Consider the following 27,104-nt stretch of genomic DNA (forward strand, 5'->3'; position numbering starts at 1 on the left):
TGGAGTTGTTTGTTTCTAAGTAATTGGTTGTGTGTGTGTGTGTGTGTGTGTGTGTGTGTGTGTGTGTGTGTGTGTGTGTGTGTGTGTGTGTGTGTGTGTGTGTGTGTGTGTGTGTGTGTGTGTGTGTGTGTGTGTGTGCGCGCGCGCTTGTGGGTAGGTGGATAATCAATAGTGCATTAGATGGTTTAAGGTTATTTCAGCTTGAAAATACATCAGAGGGAGAAATAAAAAAGCAATCTTAAAAGGCAACTGGAAATAGATGGAGAAGACAGCTCTTTAAAAAACGTTCTTCAGAGCTGTTTTTACTTAGAAGTGGTATACCACTCCCTTCTGGGGCACTCTGGGACTATGGGGCTTGCCCAGGGCTCTTCAGGCTGGCTCTTCTCCTGGACACCACAGTGAGCAGTCAAACTCCTGACCCTTATCTCTGCAGCCAGGTGCTCCAAGCCACTGAGCTTTTTTTTTAAAAAAAGCAACCAGGCTTTATATAAACTTTATATGTAAGCACAAACTGAGCAGCTACTTACTTTAATATTGTGACTTTTGAAGCAGTGGAATTGCTTGTTTGTGACAAATATGGAACATGTGCACTGCATGTCTAAGCATATCCCCCCTTACCCCCCATTGGACCAAGACATGTGCATAGGACTGAATGCCTGCTTTAGATGGACTTAATTAGGTCATCTGTCTCCTGGCTGGATTCCTTTCTAATCTCACCCCCAGTCACAGTATATGCTTAGCAGTCACAACATTAAAATATTGACAGGTGAAGTGAACAGCATTGATCATATTGTTACAATGGCACCTGTCAGGGGGCGGGATACATTGGGCAGCAAGTAAACAGTTCTAGATATAGGTACAAACCTTGGTTTGGAGGTTTGTGCCAATTTGTACATGTGGCACCTTCCTCTGCCTACCCAGCCAAAGACACACTCACCACCAGCACATGCTCCTCTCCTTCTCTTTGGCTGTTTGATCAAATCCTCGGTAGGTTTGCCTGTCCTGCCTCCTTATCAGAGTGGGCAATCAGCCAGGGTGGGGCAGGGAAGCCTGTGCTCCTGCCGGAGACTGGTCGAACAGCCGAAGAGGATGGGGAAGAGGAGTGCATGCTGCCTGGTGAATGGGGGATCCAGCTGAGGAAGTAGGGGAAGGGATCTTGCCCATCTCTAGTCAATTTTGGAATTTCATGTGTTGGAAGCAGGAAATATGGGCAAGCAAAAAATTTTTAGTGACTTTGACAAGGACCGAATAGTGATGGCTATGCAACTGGATCAGAGCAACTCCAGAATGGCAAGTCTTGTGGAATCTTCCAGGCATGCAATGGTTACCCTGTTTCCTCTAAAATAAGACCTGCTATGATTTTTCAGGATGCTCATAATATAAGCCCTACCCTCCCCCAAAAAAGCCCTAGTTAAGTGAAAGCCTGTCCTCTACCATTGTGCAGCAACCAGAAGATGATGACTGTATTTGAATAAAATGTAGATTGTTGTACATGAAAAAAAAGACATCCCCTGAAAATAAACCCTAATGCGGTTTTTGGAGCAAAAAATAATACAGTGGTGCCTCGCTTAGCGATTGCCTCATTTAACGATGTATTCGCTTAGCGATGAAGTTTTAGGAGCGATCTTGTGCTCCGTTTAGTGATGTTACGAATTTCGCATAGCGATGTTCGGGACCTTGCTTCGCTTAGCGATGACAGTTTAGGTCCCGTTTCGCTTAGCGATGTTTTTGATAGCTCCATTTTCGCTATTTTTTAAAGGTGTTAAATTGTTTAAAAGGGTTTAGAGTGCTTGAAATCGTTAGTGCACTTAATAAACCCTTTGTTATCCAAATTTGGCTTCGTTCGGACTCTTTTTGAATTTTTGGTGATTTTTTTCTCCCCCATTGAAATGCATTGAAAAGGTTTCAATGCATTCCAATGGGGGAACCGCGTTTCGCTTAGCGATGTTTCCTATGGTGATTTTCGCTTAAGGACGGCAATCCGTTCCCATTGGAATGAATTATCCTGTTTTCAATGCATCTCTATGGGAAAACGCGTTTCGCTTAGCAATGTTTTCCCATAGCGATGTTTTTTCCGGAACCAATTAAAATTGTTAAGCGAGGCATCACTGTACAAGACCCTGTCTTTTTTTCGGGGAAACTGGGTAGTACCTATCAAAAGTAGTGCAAGGAAGGACAACTGGTGATCCAGCATCAGGGTTGTGAGTGCCCAAGACTCATTGATGCACATGGGGAGCAAAGGCTAACCCATCTCGTCCAATAACACAGAAGAGCTACTGTAGCTCAAATTGCTGAAAAACCTAATGCTGTCCATGACATAAAGGTCTCAGTGCATCATAATTTGCTGCATATGGGGCTGCATAGCTGCAGAATGAACAGAGTGTCCATGATGACCCCTGTCCACTTCTGAAAGTACCTACAATGAAGATGTGAGCATGAGAACAGGACCATGGAGCAATGAAAGAAGGTTGCCTGGCCTGATGAATTACGTTTTCTTTTAGATCAAGTGGATGGTCATGTGCGTGTGTCTCATTTACCTGGGAAAGAGATGGCAGCAGGGTGCACTATGAGAAGAAAACAGGCTGCAATTGTTTTAGAATGGTTTACAGAATATGACAAAGAGTTCAGGGTGTTGACTTGACATCCAAATGCCCCAGATCTCAATCCGCTTGAGCATCATTGGCATGTGCTTAAACACCAAATTTGATTTCCTACCTCGCAACTTCCAGGACTTAAAAGGATCTATTGCTAATGTCTTGGTGCCAGATACCACAAGACATGTCCAGAGGTCTTGTGCAGTCCATGTTTCAACACATCAGAGCTGTTTTGGCAGCATGAGGGGCACCTACACAGTATTAGTGTTTTTAATGTGGCTGATCAGTGTATATGTGTTTTATATTATATCTGAATATACACATCTGCAGGTGAACAATGACTACTTTCTTCCTCTCATGAGAAACATAACAACTCTTAGAATCCTATTAGCTAACATTTTCTTTATGTTACTATAAACAGTTATGCACTCATATTGTCATAGAATCATAGGTTATCAAGAAACACCATTCTAGAATTAAGGTACACAACTGACTACAGCTCAGTTACCTGCCCATCATCTGATTATGCAGTCATAAAGATACATTCTCTGTGACATCATCATAATCACTGAACTATACAGCTGGAAGAGATCCTATGGGTCACTGATTCTAGCCTGTCAAGAAGGCACAGTGGGGAATTGAACACTCAGTATCTGCATCTGCAGCAAGATACCTAAACCACGGAGTGATCCAACAGTTCATGTGGTCCTATTGCTAGTCCTGGTCAACTGCCAGCTAGGTCAATAGGGGCAACAGCATGGGGCCAAAGTCAATTAGTAAGTAACCCACCAATGAGTATTCAAACCCAGTTGGCTAAGTCTTAAACCAGACTGGACCATCACCCAAACAAGGACACAGGAACCTGCAACTTCTTTCAAGCAGTATTATGAACACTACAAAGATGTCTATAAAATGCCCCCTTTTCAGAACACCATAGGTCAGTACAAGACCAAAAAATCAACCATGTTTCCTACTTATAAGTTTGGATAGATGCACAGCACTGGAAGGCAAAACCTAGGACATAAACTGTGGTCTCACATGGAAGCTAAGAATGTGACAGTAGCTGGTAACACTAGCAGAAGTGTTCATCTTCCATAAGCTTAAAATTCTACCAGGACACACAGAGAACTAAATACTATAGCAGTGATGGCGAACCTATGGCACACATGCCACAGCTGGCACGTGGAACCCTTTCTGCCGGCACACAAGCCACAGATCACCAGATCGCTACTCCCCTTGCCCCCCACCAAAACTCAGAAGGCAGCTGCAGCAGGTGCTGGCGTTTCAGTGGGCGGGTCCGGAGCAACTGGTGCTGGCAGCAGAGGGGGCTTGAGGCACCTCCCTGCTGCGATTCCCTCTTCCACCACCACTTCTGGTTCTGAGTCCTCCAGGTCTGCCGCCGCGATTCCCTCTTCCAGTTCTGGGTCTGCACTTCAGGATCCAGGTCTGCTGCTATCGCAGCAGCGGCACACCGCCCAATGTTTTGGTCCCCCCCCCGTTTGGCCATGCAAACCCAAAAAAGTTCGCCACCACTGCACTATAGGATATACCATTTATATACCTGAACATATAAACTACTTAGCTATTCTAATTCTGACCCCATACAGTGGGGTCTTGACTTGAGAACTTCAGTCAAAAAGTTCTCAAGTCAAATCTGCATTTCCCATAGGAATGCATTGAAAACCATTTGATCCGTATCTGCTCTTTTCCGTCCATAGAAACTAATGGGAAGCTGCTATTCCACCTTCGACCACTAGAGGGGGATATTTTGTTTCTTTTTTTTCTTAGGTCAAGAAAGGTTCAGGGAAGGCAGGGAAAATACAGTCCAGGCAGTACAGTACCAGGCAGTCCGAAGACTGTCTCCCAATCCACTCTCTAAACGCTGGGAGGAGTGAGGAAGCAGACAGGCACCCTTTTCACTGGCCAACAGTTAACTGAAAGTTCAAATTTTGCACTTCCCCTGCCTCCCACGTGGTTTTTTTTCAGTTCTTAACTCAAATCTAAGTCAATATTTTCCTATGAGAGCGGTTCTTAAGTCAAAATGTTCTTAACTCAAGCCGTTCTTAAGTCAAGACCCCACTGTAGTTGAAGCTACAAAGTACCTAGACAGAACTAATTGGGTCCAATCCAACCAGGTGATTCACAAAAATGTTGAAAGTTTCAGCCAAAATAAATCAACACCCAGCATATCTCCAACAGTTTTTCTTAAAAGAGCTTCATGTAAATATCGGCTCAGCATCTTGCAAAGGATTCAAGATGACCCTATATCTTATCCCACACACTTCATGGACTGCCTTTTCTCCTCAGGAGACCTTTACTGAGTCACTGTTTGCTTTCTTCCTTTTCTGCTGATTAACTTAGATAGCGTTTTTTTTTTTTTTACAAAAAATTATATATTCATGTGAGGCCCCCAAAATGGAGGCCTTAGTGGGAGTGCCGTCGCTCTCGAAGAGAACCCTTCACACTCAAACATCACCACCTCCGTCCCCAACGCGTCGGGTAGAGAAAGGCGTGGAGACCCCAGATTGGGAACAAGAGGTTACCGAACCCCTTACCTTAAATAAGGGGGTAGATACGGGAGATTTGGAGGCGACTATGAAAGGGTTAACCCTTACCCTGGGACCCGGGGGATCTTTGGCGGGAAGACGGAGGGAGGAGATTGAGGCAGCGGCGGGAGATATAAGAGGGAAGCCGGCGGAGATACCGGGGGGGATGGGAGTGGATCTGGATGGAGGATCCCTGGACCCACAAATGGGAGCAGGTCCGAGTCCCCCATGAAGAGGCAGAGAAATGCTGTCAGCTTGGGCTAAAGCCTCGTCCTTCGTATTGGGGCGAGACAGAGGCCAAGGAGTGGAGAAGGAAGCTCCGGGAAGAAAGGGAAGCGGTAGCCCGAGAGCTAGAAAGGAAAAAACAATGGCATATAGCCGAATTCAGGAAGTTGGGGGGCTACCCGGTCCCTGGGGAGTCGAAGGAGGAGACGGGTCGTCCTGGGGTGAGTGGAGCGGGGATGAAGAGACTTTACCGCTGAAATCTCTGGACGAAGAATTGGACCCTGGGCAGGGGACTGTGCCGTTATTAACAGGACCTTGGAACCCAGAGACGACAAACCCTTTTATAAATGGTTTATGGACCCCATTAAAGCTGAGCAATATGTTGCAAGAATCCTTGAACCCCTTTTTAGGGGTGAACCCTGTTGGAGTTGATGTTGCAATAAATACTGAACCATTTGATTTACCTCAACCGACTCGTCCTTTATTTGAAGAACAGACAGCCCCAAAAACTGAACCCTCACAATTCAAAACAAAAATTGTTACATGTATCATCTATACAGATTTGGATATACCAGTTAAGAGTTAAGAGTTCTCCCAGTTAGGGAGAATATGTGCTTCCTGCTTGCTTCAAAAATAACTCCTCCTGATATACTGTATGTCCAGATCTCAACAACAGCTGTAACTGTTTCAAATGTTCAGGCATGATTGTGAGCTCATAAAATTGAGTTGCATCATCACAAAGGATGGGCTGATGGCCAACCCAGATGGATACTGAGAGACCTCCAGGTGTACAATGACCTTTCCATTGTTTGAAATACAGGTAGATAGTAGAATGGCCACAGTGCTCATGCTTGGGTTTCTTCCAATGTGTGTATAACTCTGTCTGCACAACAGGTATTTAAAGCCTTCATTAACAAATACTAAAGTCCTCCATAGTTCTTTCCATAGTGTACACTAAAGTGCAGCGAACTGCTATTTCACTAAGGTAAACTAAGCAAGTGATTCATTTCTTGTACTTTTATGGATGCTCTGTGATGGCAGGACCAATCCCGAGACACAGGGCCTCAGGCACAATAGTAGAAGGCAGCACCTTCTCCATCCAGATGCCTAGTACACAAGGCCAACCAAGTTATTTTAGCACAATTGTGTTTTATGTACAATCCAAGACCAAGTTATTTGAAATATATATAATATATAATACCAAAAAATTATTAAGTGAGGAGTAAGTGATATATGTAGTGCCTGTCACAATCTATAAGAATGAATTCCTCATATAATGGCTGGATTCCCTAAGGCAGCATCAGTGGAATATATATGCAATCATAACCCAAGGTGCAAAAATCATTTTTCAACTGGCCATTTCTTATAGCTCACATCTTTTCTTTCATATCAGAAATTCAGCCATCTCCAGTTTCAGAAAACTGCTACAATATTATATTGAGACAAGGAATTTATCACATAAAACAAAATGTTAAAATCTTAATGGGTATTATACTTCTGAATTAGCAACAAGGAAAAATGTATCTTAAAGAAGCTGTAATTTTATCAACAAGCAACCTCAAAGTACAAATATTGTAAAGTAACAAAGAGGCAAAAAATATCGAAACATTATCAGGTCATCCTCCACCCCATACTAATTTCAGCAGAGTAGAGGTGTTACTTTAGTTACCAATTTAAAAGAATTGTGAATAACTTTTGATTTGCATCCTGAAATTCAAAAATCAATGATTTTTCAAAACACACCTTCTCATACAGAAATCCTTAGGACTTGATTCCCAAAGTATTGTTGCACACCAGGAATACTGAGAAATAAGAAGTGCAATGTAGTAGTAGTAGTAGTAGTAGTAGCAGCAGCAGCAGCAGCAGCAGCAGCAGCAGTAGTAGTAGTAGTAGTATTTTTATCTATAAGGAAACGTCTGGTCACAAAACCTCAGTTTGCTCACAAGACAATAACAAAGCAAATTGACAAAAAGGTTGATATACTTTGCCCACAGATTATGTTCCAAATGCAAAATATGATAAACATGCACTCAGAATAAACACATTACTGTATTTTCTGTATACATTTGCTAGATTTGTATCCTTCCTGTCTAACTGTGTTTTAGAAAATGCAGTAAATACCGTGGATAAATGAACACTAGTAGCCTTCAGAACTTTTTAAGGGAAGAAAATACTAGAGCTATGGAGCCATGCAATCAGGAAGAGTGGCTTTTCCCTGAAGTTACATAGTAATAAATTACAAAACAACGCACATGCTTCCTGTGTGCTTTGTTTGCAAAGAGAATCAGCCTAACAGATTTGAGGAGGACAATTCTATTTCTTAACCAGATTCTTTGTACACACAGAATTGTCTGGTAGCCATAGTATCCTAATAATTTTAAAGTAAACACAAAGTGTGCTGCTTATATACTGCCTCATGGTGCTTAAAGCACTCTCTGGGTAGTTTAGAGTTTAATTATGCGGGCTACACATTGCTCCCCCACCCTTCAGTGAGCTGGGTACTCAATTTATTGACCTTGGAATGATGGAAGATTGAGTCAACCTTGAGCTGCCTACTTAAGTCTGGGATCAAACTCCGGTTGTGAGCCAAGTCTTCATTGCAGTATTGCAGTTTAACCACCATGCCATGAAGCAGTATCCCCAAAGCTCTCCTTTTCTCTCTCACCAGTCTTTCTCTCACACTGCTGCAAAGATGGTTTATCCTTTTTCCTATGGTCAGAAGAACTTCTCTTTCTCAGTTCTTTAAAGGGTTTGAGGGTTCTGTAGACGAAAGTTGCTTTGAGAATCCATACAGAAATGGATTTTCTAAATTTGTTCTTGTCTTTAGGGAAGATTAGGGGCAACTACCACCTGGTGACTGAAAATGCTATGTATCAATTTAAATTAACTAAAACAATCAATTAAAAATCACTCTCAGTGTGCACAACCCAAGGGTCTCCTTCATATGCATACCAGGTTTTAGTATCTAGGTCTGAGCATCTTGGACCTGTAGCAGAGACAATCACATGCATGGGTATACCCTGTTGTTCTTTCTTCGGTGCAAGATAGTTCTGAATTTATAACGGTGGAAACCAGGAAAATAATTTCTACTGGAAATGTGCAGTATGGCTTTGGTATGCTTTGCTTTGGCTGTCAGCAAGGCCACACATTGAGCAAAGCTTGACCAGAGTTTTATAGCTGTTACTAACAAGAGAGCTGGGAGGCAAACTGCCACACTAAATATCAGGGCAAAAAGTACTGATTAGCTCATGTAAGAGCCTGAGAATGTTTCTGCTTGGCACATCCTGGTTGACGGAAGTCATAACATTAATATGAACACGAGTTTGAATGAGAGGGGAATTTCTGTGAGACTAAAAGATGCGTAATCAGGAAACATGCTGACCCAATGAGATGCTGTGCCCTTTAGATGGCATAGTGAGATGAAAGGATTTTGGCAAACAGAAATGGATATTACCAGAATAAAGCACGGGGCTAAAAGGTGAGGGCATTTGAGACAGATGAACAGATGACCTCCAGTGGATGGATGACCTCATCACCTTTATATACCACACCCTGGACCACAGCAATGACATAAACATTATGGAGCAAAACATTTGAATCAAAATATATTTCTGATTTCTCTCTTGTCTTTGCTATTCAACTTCACTTTAGTCTTTCTGATTCTGCTGCTGCTACATCAGTACCATCTCCATATCAAAGCAAGGCACAGGATAAAGGAATTCCATTCCAAAGTATAAACATATTCAAGGGGAATGCAAACTTTTCTAGAACAAGCATCATCTCACATTTCTGAGTATCTCTATCTAATCTGAAGCTCTCTTTTACCACTCAGCTGACATCCCATAGCACTTTCACTAACATTCCCATCTGTCTGGGATCATATTTTGGAAGTGAGTGGTACAAATTTGTCTTCTGCTTATAGATGTCCTTTCAGACCAAGCATTTGGCTGATATTATGCAGTAGCTTTACTTAGTTGTTGAAAAGGCAAAAGAGATAATATTGAATCCCCACCCCCACCCAGCATACTGATGTACAAAGGCCACAGAGTAGAACAATGGTCTCCCTATAGTCACATTCTGAAAACAATGTTCCAAGAATATTTGCAATCACTAAAGTACAATGCCTTGCTAGTAACTTCTTCACAAGGGAGTTCAGAAAAACACCACTCCTGTTACTTGCTAAAAGTCACTAAGACGTCAAAGAGAACCAACAGGAATACATAGCTTTTCATCTCCATCAACAAACCATAAGTATGTCAGACCATGACAAGACACAAGAGGCTAAAATGGCTCATCATAATTTATTTTTATGTTAAAATGTACAGCTTGTCTTTGCTTTATTTAAGTGACTGACTAAAAAGGTAACATAAATACAAGAGTGTGTCACTGGGTCTATTTTTATACATGGATCAAGCCACTTCTTGGCTCTTACAGTCACTCTGTACAGGTACAAAGGCTACAAAAAAAGAAGCCATATAAACAGACACAAATACTTTCTGCTTTTTTACATGCGCTCTTTAAGCTTCATTTGAGCTATTCACACGCTACTGCTCTATTTACTTTTCTTAAAAAATAACTCCAATATTTTATAAAGATAGAAAAATCTACAGATGGAATGAAAATGTAAAGTTAGAGGCATTTCCATAAAATAGCAACTTTACACCAAATTCACTAATTTTTTTAAATCCTGCCAAGTATCTGTATATGAAAATGTTTCAAAATCTTGATAAACATTGATATGCTTCAATCAATCAATAAAGTTTGCTTTTAATAAAAACAGAATAAGCTGCCATTTGTTTCCTTCACTGGGGAAAAAAATCTGCCACTAGAACAAAAAGGACTTGCTTTTATAGCACGTGTTCAAGGGTGTAATTCATCAGGATGTTCTTCTGTGCCAGCCCTGTGGAAATTAATCAGATTTGTGCAAGAGCACAGAAACACACAGGGGATTCTCCCAGTGGATTGCACTCAAATGTCTGAACTAATCAAAATGGTAATAATTTCACAGCTTTAAAAAAAACACCCAAGATTTTTAAAAATCTAATTAACAAAAATATAATTTTTAAAGCCCTCCAATTAGAGCAAAAAAATGAAAGCAAAAAACCCAAGTAAAGAGAATGGCTTACTGTTAAGCACAACACTTGTACAGTACTACAAAACGCACTGTCAATAAGAAAGACATTAGCGGCATGCGGAAGTGTCAACTTGAGGAACAAAACAGTCCATGAATGCAATTCAAAAAGGCATTTACATGGTGAAGGGGAAAGGGAAAGGGAAGGGAAGGACAGAACAGGAGGAAAGCTCACAGTCCAGCACAACATCAGATATACTCCAAAACTATGATCTACATTTCAAATGGGAGCAGGCACATAAAAAATGGCTGTGAACCATCAGCTTGTTTTGCATGTCTGCAGTACAACCAAGTTCTTCCTCACCACAGAACTTCAGTTATAAAATAAAATAAAATAAAATAAAAATAAAAATCAAACAAACTAGAATTACAAAACGAGGAAAATAAAATGAGAACACATTTATATAAGGCTTTCTGCTGCATACATTTTTTTTAAAAAAATGGTGCCAACAAATGTTTTTTGCATTCACACCAATTGCTGGTTTTGAAATCGTACTCAACATCGTACCAAAAAGGACACATTTCTGTGCACATCAAATCTGGCACACCAGTCTGGTAGGTCCACTGTCTCCCCCTCCCCACAAGATCCTACCTACGCATGTAAGAGCTATTCAGAGACTGTTTAGAGATGCCAGTATTTATATAGCCATGATGTGCTGGAGGAGTATACATCATGTTGCTATGAGGGGTGGTCTGCATTGACTGTTGTGCATATGGCTGGCTTCCCATCATTCCCATTTGCATCTGCATAGGGTACTGGGCTGTTTGATTCATATAGCCATGGTTTGCATGATAGCCTCCATTCATCATAGGTTGGGACATACTATACCCATTCATAGCATTAAGAGTGTTCATATTCATATTCACAGAATTAACATTGTATGCTGGAGCTGGCATTAAGTTCACACTCATGTTCATACCACGCTGCATGGTTAAGGTGCGTGCTGGCCCTTGCATGGTCACAGTCTGTGAGGCACGCCCATAGATCTGGGGCTGGTGGGCTGCAGCAGCTGGTGGGAGAGGTGTTGACTTAGTTCTAACATGACCTTTGCCAGGCATCTGAGTTTGCAGTCTTTGGGCATGGGACAGGCCAATATTGGAGGAGGCCATGTTACGTTGCAGAAGGGGAGGTGGCAAATTCATGGGGGGAGGAGTGAGGTTAGGGGGTGGAGTCATTGTAGCCTGGACTTGCCCCCCTCCTGCAACTGGGTGAGGAGATTGAGAAAGCTGAACTAGTCCTGTGCTACTGAGAGGAGTAGATAAAGAGGCACTATTTGCATAGGAAGTAACAGCAGCCGAATGACTATAAGGCAACGAATGATCCATAAGTGTGTTGGTTAACTGCTGCAATTTGGCAAGGCTGAAGGTAGCAGATGGTTGTGGATAATGCCCTGCTGCAAATTCCCCTTGGCCCATTCTTTCATACAAGCCAATGTTGGCATTGCTGCTGTCTGCAATTTCATTTAACTGCATAGGTGGGCTGAAGTTAGCAGCCATGCTGCATTGAGGAAGCTGCTGACTGCTGCTTGGGGGCCTTTCAATTACACAGCCTTGCGGAGATTTCACATTGCAGGGAGGGGGGGAATTGATGCTGGTGTTCTGCATCAAGCTGCAGCTTCCATTCATGTTTGATATCTGCTGGGTCACTGCACAGCTGCTCTGTGTCATGTTGCTGGATGTGAGATTGCTGTATGAACAACTGTTCTGTGAGGAGCTGTTTCCACAGATGTTATTGCCCATAGTGGAATCATAGCTACTTGGGTTCTCATAGTTCTCTGTTGTACTCTCGATGCTGCCCAGATCACTAAATCCACTGTCGACAACCTGCTGAGAATGGTCAGAAACAGATGGAACATCCATCATGGGACTAGTCTCCATGTTCTGTAGAGATGGCACAGAGATGGCACTTTGATCAGGGCTAATTTGAGCATAACTGGTTTCTAATGCAGGCACATTTGGACTACTAACAGAACGAACAGACTGGCTGGGATGAGACTGCACAGATGAGACCGGGCTACTGTGATCAGACTGTTGACACTCATCCAGCGTGGTCATCTGTGGGCTTTGGTCAGGATTGCCATAGGTCTGCAGGCTTCGACATGCCTCCTGAGTCTCTGCACAATCCTGAAACACATCTTCCTGCTGTGTTGTTTCCTGTGTTAGAGACTTCACTGCCTGGGCTGTCTCAGAATCTATCTCCACAGTTTCTCCATTTGGATCTTTGAATGTAGGATTTAGTTCGGTATTGTCAGTCTGGTTTTGATTGCTTATACTTTCACTACTTAACTCAGATTCAGGTTCCAGAAGAGCAGGAAACTCCTTATGGTCACTGTCATGCCCAGCTGCAAAGTCAACAGTGGAATCCATTAGATTTTCCTGATTTGCATTGCTCTTATTTTCAGTTGTGTCTAAAAAAGGTTCCTGACTCTCAAGTCCTTCTTTGAGAGCCTCCTGAGGTTTCCTTTCTGTTGAGCCCTCATGGTTCTCATCCTCATCCTCATGATCCCCCTTAGGAGCTTCTTCCACCTCCTCCTCTTCTTCCTCTTGGACTTTTAAATGCTCAGATTCACCTTTCTCCACTTCAGCTTCCTCTCGCTGGTCTTTATCCTGAATGTTCACATTATCTGCTTCGTCTACTAGGTTACTTTCCTCTGTTGTTAAATCATTTTCTTTTTTTTCTGTCCTGGATTGCTCCAAATACTCCGAAACTGAATCTCTTGTCTCATCTTCAGATGGCAGAATGCTTTCAGAGTTTTTAATTTCTTCTGTAACAACAAATGCTTGGCATGGGTTATTTTCAGCCAACTCTTTTGACTCCTCTCCCGCTGCCTGATAGTCAGGCTCCATAGGAGTCTCAGGTGGAGTGTACAAATTAAGTTTAAAACCTGGTTTTCTCTCTTTGTTTTGCTTCCACTTGGCTGGACACTGCTTCATTCCCGTAGGCCACCCTTTACACTTTATAGGTTGAGGATTGTCTTTATTACCATCTTCCAGGATAGCTCCATCTTCTTCTGCCTTCACTGTGGGGTATGACGAAGAAAGACAAGAAAGCAAGTTAGTCCAACTCAAGACCTTCAAGGGCTGTTTTATGAAATGTAACCAAGAAAATACAACTTCAGACATCCTTATTCTTATCAACTTTATGGCAGGAGTGTTTTCACCCACGCCTTCATTTATTTTAAAAGAAAAAGCATGGCACAGCTATGAACTAAACTAGTTTTTGTGAATACAAGTTGTTTTCATTGACATACACAAAAGGACAGTAACAGTAATGTCTTTCATTCTAGCCTGTTGGATTGTAGTCAGTTGATACACATTTAGTTCTGCCCACTTGATGGGTTCTGTACAAGTTTCTACTACTTGTACACATACAAGTTCTATCCCCCACAACCCCATTTGTTATAGTTGTGAATTCTCTAAAATAATTTGATTTTTAATCAGGAAAAAAACCCAGAAAACTAAAAAACAGCAATGGAAGTGCAGACCACCAACAAGCACAAAACCCTATAACTAGTATCACTGATACAAATTCCAGTATATTACTATTCTATACAGGAATCCAATCCACCTGAAGAATTTTATATTGTGAGAGAAATCATAAACAGGTACCATTTCATCTGGAAAATTTTACAGACAATAAAAAGGTAATATTTTATTTGGAAAACGTTTAGTTTGTCACTGCATGTACATTGTTAAGACATGTTGTCAGAGAAATCCAGGCAACAGTTACATATCTTTTAAACATTTATCCTGCCAGATGCATTTCTCAGTATACATCTGAACCAGCTTCTGAGAAGTTTTCTTGGTTCATGTCTGTTTGACTCACTGCCATGTGACATTATTCCCAGACTGCAATAATGGTGAGCACCTTGATGTTTAGGAAAGTATGGTCAGAAAAGTAAATGTGAAGACCATGACTAAACTGCCATCTTCAAAAACAATTAGTAACTGTTAGTAATTAGTAAACATCCATCTGAAGTATGCTTTGTATGTATTCAATTTAAATATTTTACATACTTTGTCCTTTTGTAGAGCAATGAAGATGTGGTAGTAACATCATAAGAACACTGTGAGTTAGAAGGTAATTGTGAGCCACCTAGAGTGGTCGCAAAACCAGATGGGCGGGGTATAAATTAAATAAATAAATAAAATAAATGAGTGTCATCAGAGGACTATAAAGAATTGTGTCTGGTCACAACAGAAAGGGCCGCTTTGCTGGGAACAACTGTCTTCAAAGCAACCCCTCTGTCTGTGGAGGAATCATTCCAGCCTGCCCCACACAAGTGCTAACCTTACTGCTATAGTGAAAATATCCAACTTGGGCATGGATCTGGATCTAGTTTGGTTGCGATTTCACGGACATCGTGTAATGGCTAGGAGATAGGTTGCACTGAACCATGCAATAAGCAGCCCAAAATGTGAGCTATTTCCCCTCTGATTGCACTCTGTGTTATAAAGCATTTTCTATGGTGGGGAGGAGGTTGGGTTACAGACAAAACACATGTGAAAAACATGTTACTAAAGTACACAACGTTCAGAGATTCCTGCATCCTCCAGCTTACAGCAATTTCCTCAAAAATTCACATATATTTTTATTTCTGACATCGCATTTTGTATGTATATTGTTCCAAGAGTAAGCAAGCTGAGGATTACTTGAGGATTCTCCCAACAGAGAAACAATACCACCAGCACTGTCCCTAATCTTCAGCTTGTTTAATGTATGGAAAACCGCCCTCAGTATTTATTAAGAACTGCAAATTCTACCAAGCCTATAACAGAGAACAAACACTTGCCTTATCTTATCAGATTAAACATTATAGGATAAACAAAACCAAGCATAAAACTTTACAGTCATTAAAACTAAACCTCTTACTTTAATCTAAAATTCTTGTAAGACAGAGATTGTCAAACACATAAAAAAAGGGGGGGGGAATGGAGCTGTCTGGTTTTAAGGGAAAGGAATCCATTATGGTAAAGTTTATATTTTCTGTGCTTACAAGTCTCTTCTGAACCACTAAACCACTTGGCATTTTACCAACAAATTACAGAATAAGCAAGTGTATGTAATTGAAAAGAAGTTCCTGTGAACAGGAAACCCCTAAAAATTACACTGAATGCAATATTTAATGGAAATCTAGGACTGTAGAGCTAAATGCTGTTACATGCATCGAAGGGCTGATTTTTGAGCCACATTTTTCTACAGCAATATAGTCACAATATGGGGGGGGAGACCACTGTATAAGAAGTGAAATATGAGAGTTTATTTTGCCATCAGAACATTGATAAGGTGACAATGCATGTTGTGGCTGCTATTCCTGTAAATTTATATTAATTTATCACAGTGCCCTTTCTTTATTTAACAGAAACATATGTTCTATGAAAAAAAAATCCTAGTATGGAAAAAACCTATTTTAGTTCCAAGTTCTGAAACCTATTCTTGAAGGTTCTCAAATCTTCAGTTTGAAAGGAGACAGAAGGTAAATGTGGCTTGAAACTTGTACTAACCAATTAAAATAGTAGCCTCTGTGGTGCATGTGCATAACTGAAAACTGGCAAAATTGGTGGAAGAAACATCAATAATTTCACATATGCAGATGACGCTGTCCTGTACAAAGCAGCAACTGCCTGAAACAACTTCTAGTGAAAGTGAAAGAAGAAAGTGCCAAAGCAGGAATGAAGTTGAATGTTAAGAAGGTAAAAACCATGAATACAGAAGAACTACAGTACTTTAGCAGTGATTATGAAGAAATTGAAATAGCTAAAAGATTTTTTATACCTTGGTTCAATCTTCAGTCTTAATGGGAGACTGTAGTGAAGAAATCAGAAGAAGACTGAGACTAGGAAGGGCAGCAATGAAGTAATTAGAAAAAATCATCAAGTGTAAGGATCTGTCTGTCTGTCTGTCTGTCTGTCTGTCTGTCTGTCTGTCTTCACCCATCTGGCACCACGGCCACTATGGGCAGTTTACAACAGTAACAAAACCATAAAATAACAAAATAATACAATAACAGTGGAGCGCAAGACCAAGGTCATCCACACTCTTGTATTTCTGATCACCATGTATAGATGTGAAAGCTAAACAGTTAAGAAAGCTGACAGGTGAAAAAATTGATTTCTTGAAATGTGATGCTGGAGGAGAGCTTTGCGGATACCCTGGACTGCCGGAAAGACTTTTTAGTATATATTGAGTGAGAATCGATTCCAAAAAAGGAGTAGGCAGTATAGATCATAATACAAATATAAGCAGACCAAAAAAATTCAGAAGAAAGTCTGCTTTGTAGGTTACAGCAAGGCCTTTGACTGTATGAATCATAAAAACTATAGCTTGTTTTGAAAGAAATGGGTGGGTCCTTGTGTTATAATCTATATTCTGGACAAGAAGCTACAGTTAAAGTAGAGTAAGAAGAAACAGAATGATTTCCTATAGACAAATGTGTCAGGCAAAAGTATATTTGATCTTCCTATCTGTTCAATCTGCATGCAGAATATATCATACAAAAAGCTGGATATGACTTGAAACGACTTGTGATCAAGGTGAAAAAAGAAAGTGCAAAAGCTGGACTGCAGCTGAATATTAAGAAGACAAAAATCACATCTACAGAAAAATAACTGTGAGCTGTCAAGTCTATTCTGAGTTATGGTGACCCTTTTTAAGGGTTTGCTAAGACAAGTATTCAGAACTGGTTCACCATTCCCTTCTTCTGGGAATATCCTAGAACTAATCAGCTTGCCCAAGACCACATAGGCTGGCTCCTCTGGAATGCACAGTGGGGAACTGAACTCCTAACATCTGGCTCCGCAGCCTGATACCTAACTTACTGAGCTATCCAGTCAGCTACATAACTGTTGGCAATGAAGAAATTGAAATTGTTAAAGATTTGTATACCTTGTTTCAATCACCAAATGGACATCAGAAGACTGAGCCTTGGAAGAGCAGCGATGAGGAAACTAGAAAAGATCCTGAAGTGTAAGAAAGTGCCATTGGACAGTGCCACTGGAAAGCTGGACAGCAAAGAAAATTGATAGACAAAAAATTGATTCACTAAAATGTGATGTTGCATGAGAGCTTTGTGGATCCATAGATGCAAGAAACACAAATAAGCGGACACTTGATCAAATGAAGCTTGTATTCTCTCTAGAAATAAAAATGTCTAAACTAAGGCTATCATACTTTAGGGACATAATGAGAAGACAGGACTTGTTGGCAACAACAATAATGCTGGGAGAAGTTGATGGCAGTAGCAAAAGAAGAAAATATGAGATGGACTGAATCAGTAAAAGAAGTCATAGCCTGAGTCTGCAAGACCTGTTACTGACAGGAGGTCACAAGGTTGCCACATGTTGAAAGTGACTTGACAGTAATATTCAACAGTTCTTCATGTTATATTACTGAACAAAAAACTCTCTTGTGATCTCTGTATTGATATCTGAAGCTTCAGGAATAGTTGTTGGAGGTGGAGTCTCTTTTGATCTCTATGCTTGTCTAAAGTCCTTTCCAGCTCTACAATTCTATATCCAGTGCTATGATTTCAGGAGGGAGGTGACTTGATGACCCTTGGGATTCCTTCTATGGTTCACACTTCACTCTGGGTAGAATGAGTCTCCTTCTAAGATTGGTTGAAAGGTCTGTGTGACTACGTAAAGTCACTGTGTCCTCTAGTTACGCTGGTTACCATCAATCTAGTTAATGATGTGGTCATGTACCATCTTGTGACTCACTATGACCCTCTGCAGAAAGTTTTCCAGCATGGATGCATCACACTGATGTGCTTGGCACAATAGTTAAACCAGCACCAATGCGATCATCTGAGGATAGTTGTTATGAACAGCCCGTGTTTACTGTGACTCACACGCTTGCTGCAACCAGTCACATTTTCAGCTTGCCTAACCAGAGTAAACTGCAAGGATGTGGCTGCCTTTCCGTGTGCTAGTGTAGTGGTATAAAGCATCTTCATAAGAATGTATCTCCCTGTTTAATAATGAGTCTGTGAAAGGTAAGGGAAGACGTTAAAGGAGAACAAGAAGGAGGGAAGGAAGAGAGGGAAGGAGGAGGAGAGAGAAGAAGGGCAAAAACCATAAACAAAACCCAAACAAGACAAACAAAAAATCCACGTACTGTACTTTCCTGATAATTACTGGATGACAATGAAAAGATGAAATAAATTACAGTTATGCCACTGCTAAATCACAGACTAAAGGAAGCTGTGATGCTTTCAAAAAAAAGGTACCCAATCCACTGAAGAACTGTTTTACTTTGAACTAGTGGACCCAAATTCTCAATTCAGACAAAATCAGGCAAATCAGTTATAAAATTCTGAAAGGAACCAGAATTAAATAGAATAAAAATGAATTAAAGGGACGCAGAAGCATAAAAACTACAAAGTATTTCAACAAAAATCAAAACACAAAATAAAATCACTATTCAGAGTTTTCTGTACAGAAACTGTACAGAAAAAGCAATCCATAAAAGGTAATTTGAGATATTGATAGTCTAAGCCTATGTGCATTTATTTAGATTAAAGTCCTACTAAGATTAGCAGGGCTCATTTCCAGGTCCATGTGCCATGTGCACAGAATGGCATCCTATATATCCATTTTGCACTCACCTCTGCATGGAGTATCATTCTGGTAACAGTGATTGTCCTTCTCCTGCTCCTTTTCCTCTTGCTGATCTTCTTCCCTCTCCTCCAACTGACACTGGAATACTGTTTGAGTACCAGTCTTTAATTCATCGTTCTCCTCCTCTATCTCAGAGGTGGGTTCCAACTGTGTCACAAGCTGCTCTTCTTCTGAGTTATCAAATGGCTCATTCAGAACTTCAGTGGTTTCAGAAATTGTTTCCGTGGTAACACTGCTATTAATCTTTCGGCGTTTACGACCCCTTTTCTTTTTCAGTATGAAAGGTCTCTAAAAATAATGTTAGAAATGTGAAAGTTAAGAAGGAAAATTGACAACTTTTTGCAGAACATGCAAAGTTTTATGACACACAGGTCAGTGTATTCTGCCCACAGTTCAAAAGTTATTGGCTGTGCCTCACAAATCCATCTATGTACTCTCTTCTTTGTTGTATACAGTGGTGCCTCGCAAGATGATTGCCTCGCAGGACGATTAATCCGCAAGACGATTGGTTTTTGTGATCGCTGTGACGCTTCCCAAGACAATGTTTTCTATGGATGATTTTCGCAAGACGATGATTTTTCCCCATTGGAATGCATTAAATAGATTTCAATGCATTCCAATGGGGAACCACGTTTTGGAAGACAATGTTTTCACAAGACGACATTTTCGCAGAACGAATTAACATCGTCTTGCAAGGCACCACTGTACAGTATACATGCAAAATTGCTGCTATGGACTTCACCAACACTTTACTGAATGCCCCAAACATTTTCATCCACCGTTATCCACAGTGAGCAACTATATGGACCCAGGCTTCTCTCACAAACTGCTTTTTGGGGCATGTGACATGTTGTAGGAGGAGAGGAGCTGATCTTACCCCAGTTTCAACTGGCAAAACCAATTGCCATCAGTGAAATTATGCCATTCGATCCAGCTATTCAAATTCAATTTAAACTTTCCTTCGAACATGTGTATATAATTTTACCACTCACACTCAGTTTCAGTCTCTAATACATGAAAATACTGTCAGCCAACACTAGTTATATATTTAAGAAAGTCACCTCAATAGTTGGGGGTTCATTGCATTTAATTTTGTATTTGACTACTTTCTGTAGACTCAAGTATGTGGTTTCAATGAGTACATTTAGCCTTATGCTATATGAAAAAGTTCTTCAGGTCTATATATGTTCTCTTTATTTATCAGCTATATTCATGCCCTGTCTTCTTCCCATAAGCTCAAGGTAATATACCTGATTCAATTCCCTGCCCAACTTAACCTCGTAACAACTCTGTAAAGTAGGTCAGGCTAAGAAAGAGTATCTAGACCAAGATCACCCAGTGGATTTCAAGGCTCTTTAATGTACACAGCTTATAGCCGTAACCCTGTACTAGGGTTACAAAGACCCTGCCAAGGGACTAGCAGCAAGAAAATGCACTTGGAAATTATCCTGTTTCCGCTGCCCTTTTTTCAGTGTGAACTGGTAGATGCGTTGCTTGCAGGTCAGGGGTGCAAGACAGATTAGTCTTTTTTCTTTACTGCTTGAGGAGAACACTCTGTGTTTTGCACAGTAGGGATGTGTGAGAAATGTATTTCATTCACAATGTGATCCTACCAAATGGACACTTGGGACTATATAAGAACAATAATATAGTTAGATTTTCTGAAGTATGTGAGACATTTCACAAAAAATAAACCATGCCAAAAATGCTTTATTTGTTGAAAATGTGCATTTGCAAAAGTGCATAAAGAAGGGTGTACATTTTAAAAACGTATACAGTATAAGAATTTAAAAAGTGTGTATATTTGAAAAAAAACTTGTATAAGAAGAAAAACATGATAGACAGACAGGCATATCTTTTTAGTGTGCCATAGTGGACAGAATGATGGACTAGGACTGTGTGGATTCCCCACTAATTGGAACTTGCAGAGTGGGGAAAGCTGGTAAAACTAGTCCTTAAATATCTCACTTATCTTGAAAGCCCTGTTAAGGTTGTGACAGTTTGGTTCTGATTTGATGGCACGTAGCAATCATACCTACCAGGAGAGGCACAAGCTCCCAACACACACACACGCCTCCTCTACACACACTGGCAGAGATCATGCTAGCAAGCACCAAGCATAAGCAGGAGGAGAAGCGTCTGAAATTGCTGAGGGAGGAGAGGAGGTGTTCAACTAGCCAAAATTCTGAAGTATTCTAAGTGTTTAACTAGCCAATATTCTATTAAGACCACAAAACTGCCAAATCAAAAGCAGAAGTCTTTTGGTCTGTTTCCAGCAATTACACACTCTGGAAATGAACCAAAAAGAGAGTGATCCTACCTACACACACACACACAAACTGGAAGTCCCTGACAGGGGCCAGAAAAGTGCAGATAAGACAGCTCTGAGGGAGAGCTGGTTCACCCCAGCAAAGATGTCATCTAACTGTCATCTTTAGAAATGAACCAGCCTTCCCCGCAGCACACCAAACCGTGGGCTAATACAGGTGTAGCCAGTCCCTAATTTGTCCTTCTACATTGTACAAAGCTAGAAAGAAGTGGTGGCTCATGAATAGGGCTAATTTACAAGTAGAATAAAGGCATAACAGCAGCATCCTAATGCTAGGTCTTAGAAAAGTTATGTGGCTCCTGATTGTTTGTACAACTTCATCGTACCTAATGACAGGTCAATACAATGAATCTACCTTTTAAACAAACAAAACAAAGCATAGAACAATGTTGCAATGTCCAATGTATTTCAATTAATCTAACTTAAAGCTAGTAGACGGCAAGATTTTAATACAATTCTTGATTTTAAAAGTATAAAAGAAATAAAAATTATGAAATAACAAAATACCATCTTAAAAAAGAACATTTTAAATGCTCAACAAACTTTATGTGCAGTTCTACAGATACTTTTTAGCAGTCTGCTAATGAAATCCATTCTAACTTTAAGCAACTGACCTTTCTCTTCATAGCGAGCAACTGCAGTTTTCCTAGTTTTGGTGGAGAATTTTGATTATGTCCATCCACATCTTCTTCCTCTTCCTCACCATCCTCCTCTTCCTCTCCACTGCTTTCTTTTGGTGGATCTGTGGACTGCCCTTTCTCCATTGCTAATGTTATGTTCTCTTGAGGTCGCAAATACTTGTTTTTAGACTGTAGTTTTGCAGGCAATTGCCTATTAGCTCTTGCAGAGAACAGCTCCTGCTCTTCTTTTTCCCAGCAGCTTGCTTGTTCCATCAATCTTTCAGCCTAAGGAGCACAGAGGTGAAAGAAACGGTTTTGAAATACTGTAGCAGATAGCCAATATCCTTTGAGTAATGGGTGGCAAATGTACTTCCTTTGAGACCTTGTCCAGCTGTAGTTCCCTTCAAGCCATAGCCACCACAGTCAGTGGTGCTGGATAACAGGAATTCCAGTTCGACAAAATCTGGAAGGCTCTAGATTTCCAAACATCACTTTAAGCTCTGCTTTTTAAAAAAAAAGTTACAACAAATCAGCTTTGATTTGCACTAAAGACTACTTCAAGCTACAGTGTCATAGCTAATTCATCCTAGTATCTATTCTGTAATTCATCTTTGCCAATTCATCTTAGTAATTCTCCTACAAAAAGTAAATGGGATAATTAGCATGATTAATGAAGCATCAAACTGCTGTTAGTTCTTCTATAGCTACATCACTTATCCTCTGACATGCATCACTTGGAAGAATTTCATAAATGCAATGGTTGTTATCAAAAGTATCTGAGATTTATTTCAACTTCATTGAAGCCCATGTACATAAGAGTAATACAGAAACAGAATAAAAACTGAATAACTATTATTTATGTTTCAGGCCTAACAATAAGAAAATGCAGAATGCAGGTTTTACCGAGATGACTTACTCTTCTTTGGCGTCCATATTTAATATGGCCACAGCTACGTATACCCCATTTCAAACAAAAACAACCCTGTGTCACATTGACTAAAACTCTGCCATGCATGTTAACATCTCAAATGGTTTTCCTCTTCCTCCTCCTCTCGCTTTTCCAGAGTAGACTGCCGATATAATCATTCACCCCTCACTGCCAAGACCATTAATCCTTTCCTCATTTCTTAGGACATGAAGCACTAAATCCTTTCTTTACCATGACTTTACTCCCATCTTCTCTCTCTGCCTATTTTTCTTGCTCTTCCTCTTGCTCAGATTTTCCTCTTAGAAAATTTCATGGCATCACTCTCACTGAAAGTGTAGATCACCTCCTCTATGGGTTTGTCTGACTTAACCCTTACACATCCTCATTAGAAATGGTGATTAGGCTTCCTTGCATTGTGTCTTCCTTTTGACATCCCTTCTGCTATCCCCCTGATACCAGTCTAATTCAGATCATAAGCACTGTGGGGCAAGGACCTCTCTGCTCCCTATGTTGCTACTTAAGCAATCAATAGAGCAACAAATAAACAAACATATTATGCCTAGCTTGCCTTATGAGCATCTATGGGAGCTCGGTATATGAATATATGTGTTATGCCAGTCATCTTAAGCAGGTCCACTTTTGCAAACATTTAGAAGATAGTTGCCAGATTTGTGTGTCCTCTTTTACCTCTTTTTCAGCTTCTCTCTCTTCCTCAGAAACTGCTGCATTAGGAACCAGAAGGGGAGTCCACCTCAAGCTTTCTGGATCTACTTCGTTGATTCGTGGATTGGTTTTCAGTTTGTCCATGTGACCTGAAATCAGTTTCTCCCTTCTAATTACTGTAAATCTATAAATAAAAACAAACAAACCTGATATTAGGAAGGAGCTATATCAATAAGCATATTGGAATAAATATATTTCTGTTAGCAATTGGGATCCAGGAGGTTTATTTTTTATTTATTAAACATTTATTCCTCCTTTCTATAAGAGCATACCCAAGGTGGTGAACAACAATAAAGAGCATAGAAACCATTTCTGTTAAACCATTACTTTATACCTGAAACAACCTGTAGTCTACAGCCTGATGAAGAATCAGACATCATGACATAGTTATGCTATAAAGATTACAGGTCAAATTAGGAAACGTTTAGGTTAGGATATTTCAGATTTCCACCATCACCTAGTACGGACCACTCTGACCCTTCATGGTACGTTTCTATTACAAATTAAATATTGTATGAACCTAACAACTTGTCCCTTAATCCTTTTTTCACATCCACACTGAAAACAATGAAGTTGTAAAAAGGAAAGGAGGAAAAAAATGAATTTATCAGGAATTGCTTTTCTTTTCTATGCAGGCAAGAGACATTTTGCAGCAGAACCAGTCATTTGCAACTAGATACACCATGATATGTTTATACATCTATATACAGTACGTATGAACAATTCTTTGTCCTGAACACTACTCAATGGAACAATTTTTGACAGAATTCTTTTTCCAGAGGCAGTTTGCAACAAAATAATGGAGTCTACCCAGGATGGTTAGAAGACAGTCAGGAACCAGGTTTTGATGGCAAGCAGATGACGAAACATACATGGTGAAAGCCATGCAAGTGAAGTCATTAGAACAGCACAGCTCTCTATCTGGAATTTATGTGGACATGGATCCTTAGAATTTTTATGACATTTCCATTCAACAGCAGATGACAAGTAGTCATTGGGCAGTTTGTCAAGGACAAAGAAAACCAAAGGAGAAATTCAAATGAGATGAGAGTACTTCGCAACAGAATGATTAAAATACAGTTTTATAGCAGAACAGGGTGATCAGTGAAGCATGGTGAGGGGTGTAAAACATCGTGAAAACCTCAGAAATAATAGAAAGCCTAAAACAGGAGGACACTGACTTAGAAAGAGTCTAATAGAATGTATAATTAGAACTATAAGTGGAGGAAAGCAAGCTTACTAGAGTGCAAATACAAATACCACCCATAACAGAGAGTGTGTGATGATGACAGTGGAAACAGCAGTGGCCAGAAGTTTTGTTAACAGTGATACTGAGGTCAAGGAAGAGTTAGAAGAAGCACAAGCAGCATTGGCAGTGCTATTACAGGTACATCTGATGGACAGGGGCCATTTCTGTAAATGAAATGGAAGTGGCAGGGAATGTGGCTACCCTTATGGAGGTCAAAGCTGTCCCTGCTATCATTCCCAGAACTCCATAAGCCAATCAGCACTTTGGTTGATCAGACATGAGCAATAAGGTCTCAGAATGTGCCAGAGGGAGTGAGTTCATGGACTGAAAACACACAGTACCAAAATGGGATTATGTGACATCAGGTGAAGGGTGACACAGCATGGATTGAATGTAGTTTTGTGTCCACAAAGTCTGAGCTGCCACCCCATCAAGAAATCCACAGAGATCCAAGAGAGACCCACAAGTGAAGAAATAAATATGGGCACGAGGGATAGCAAGGGTTGGCATGGCAAAGAAAGAGGTGTGTTCAAATAGACGGAGCATAAGGGAAGATTGTCCCAATGAACTTTGTTCTGCTCCAGATCTTAATCAGGATATTGCAGCTGAAGACAGTAGCAGCTTGCCAGCTGACAGAGAATGAAAGGTCATAATGCAATGTAACATAGGCTCAGTATTGGTGACTACCAACCAGAGGATGCAACACAGCATGAGTTCAATCATGTTAACTGCTTGATCAGCCCTAGCTGTGGCAGAAAGATGCTAGGAGAAAAGAAGCAAAAAATGAGCTAGCGATTTTGCCACAAGCAAAACCGAGGTGAAAGTTGGACTCAGTGTCTAAAATAACTTAGAGAAGACTCTGTTTTCAAAGCAACAAAGTACTTTTGAAAGTGTCTGTGACCAACTCAGCTTACATGAAAGAAGGTGCGTATCTTTGCAAGGAGAAGAGTAGAAACAGACAACTTCTTTGGTTTTCCAGGGCTGTCCTTTACCTGCTCTGTCCTGTGTCGTCTGTCCTTAAACCTTAGATTACAGTTCCTAGGACTGCTGATGCCACTTATTCCCTTCTCACATCTCTCTGCTGTCTTTATAAGGAGGAGGCATCTTGACTTTGTCCTCTAGAGATGAAAGGGGCAGCCATGGCTGCTTTCATCTCCAAATTGGTTAGCTAGAACTAGGACTTCTATCACCGCCCCCTTATCCCAAGTGTATTTCTCTAATAAACAAAAGCTTGCATCTTTTCTTAGAAAGAAGTGTGGATGTGATTCCTTTACAAAGGGAGGGAAATGTGCTCTGGTAATAAATAATTCTGCGTCTCAAAAGGCTGAATCCACAAGTTAACATTGTTCTAGTACTGCTATGTGTGTACTCTCCAACATGTTATGGGCTCCAGAACAAAGAAACTAAGAGAGTGTTATGCAACCGGAGTTAACAGTTGCGGTAGCTGAAACAGCTAAATCAGAGATAGGAATTTGGAGTACTTTCATGCAAGTTTGAAAAATTACATGCAATTAGTTAAGATAGAAAGAGAAAGGAAAAACGGCTTTAGTTGATTAACAATAACCCAATCACGAGGTTGTAGTCCAATGATAATAATAATAGCAACAACAACAATGGGTGGGGAGAGAAACCCAATAAAATACTGCTATAATGCTACAGACATTTCTCAACAAATGTTGTTCATACATCAGTTCTAAGAGAACTAAAAGGCAAAACACTTAAGTTGCCCATTTAGGAACATTTTAAGAAGACAAGCATGGACCCTGTTATCTGTGTAAAGCTCCAGAATATTATGTTGTTCCATGCAGGTGTCCAGTATATCCCATTAGTGTGATCACAGAGAGAAAGCAAAAGAGGAATGACAGCTAGACCTCCCATAGTAATCTACCAGTGGTCCCCAACCTTGGGCCTCCAGATGTTCTTGGACTTCAATTCCCAGAACTCCTGGCCAGCAGAGGTGGTGGTGAAGGCTTCTGGGAGTTGTAGTCCAAGAACATCTGGAGGCCCAAGGTTGGGGACCACTGATACTAGGGGGCACTGAATGAGATCTGACTCTGTCCGGAATCTACTGTATAACCTATGACAATGGAATGGGCAGAACAAGACTTACCCTCTACTCAGCCACTCTAGACTTCATTCT

General features: G+C 40.5%; 1 protein-coding gene across 11 annotated transcripts in view; it reads right to left on the minus strand.

The window, feature by feature from the left end:
* Positions 1 to 9,647: 9,647 nt before the first annotated feature.
* Positions 9,648 to 27,104, minus strand: part of KAT6B (lysine acetyltransferase 6B) — a 168,206-nt gene continuing 150,749 nt past the window's right edge. For all 11 annotated transcript variants that reach the window (XM_078391092.1, XM_078391096.1, XM_020796145.3 and 8 more), the window contains 4 exons: positions 23,680 to 23,839; positions 22,059 to 22,349; positions 19,103 to 19,403; positions 9,648 to 13,516 (listed from right to left, as the gene is read on the minus strand). In XM_078391092.1, the coding sequence (XP_078247218.1) occupies positions 11,085 to 13,516; positions 19,103 to 19,403; positions 22,059 to 22,349; positions 23,680 to 23,839 (3,184 nt within the window). In that variant the 3' untranslated portion in view covers positions 9,648 to 11,084. The remainder of the gene's footprint in view (positions 13,517 to 19,102; positions 19,404 to 22,058; positions 22,350 to 23,679; positions 23,840 to 27,104) is intronic.

Source organism: Pogona vitticeps, chromosome 3, assembly GCF_051106095.1.
Source record: "Pogona vitticeps strain Pit_001003342236 chromosome 3, PviZW2.1, whole genome shotgun sequence".
Lineage (NCBI taxonomy): Eukaryota > Metazoa > Chordata > Lepidosauria > Squamata > Agamidae > Pogona > Pogona vitticeps.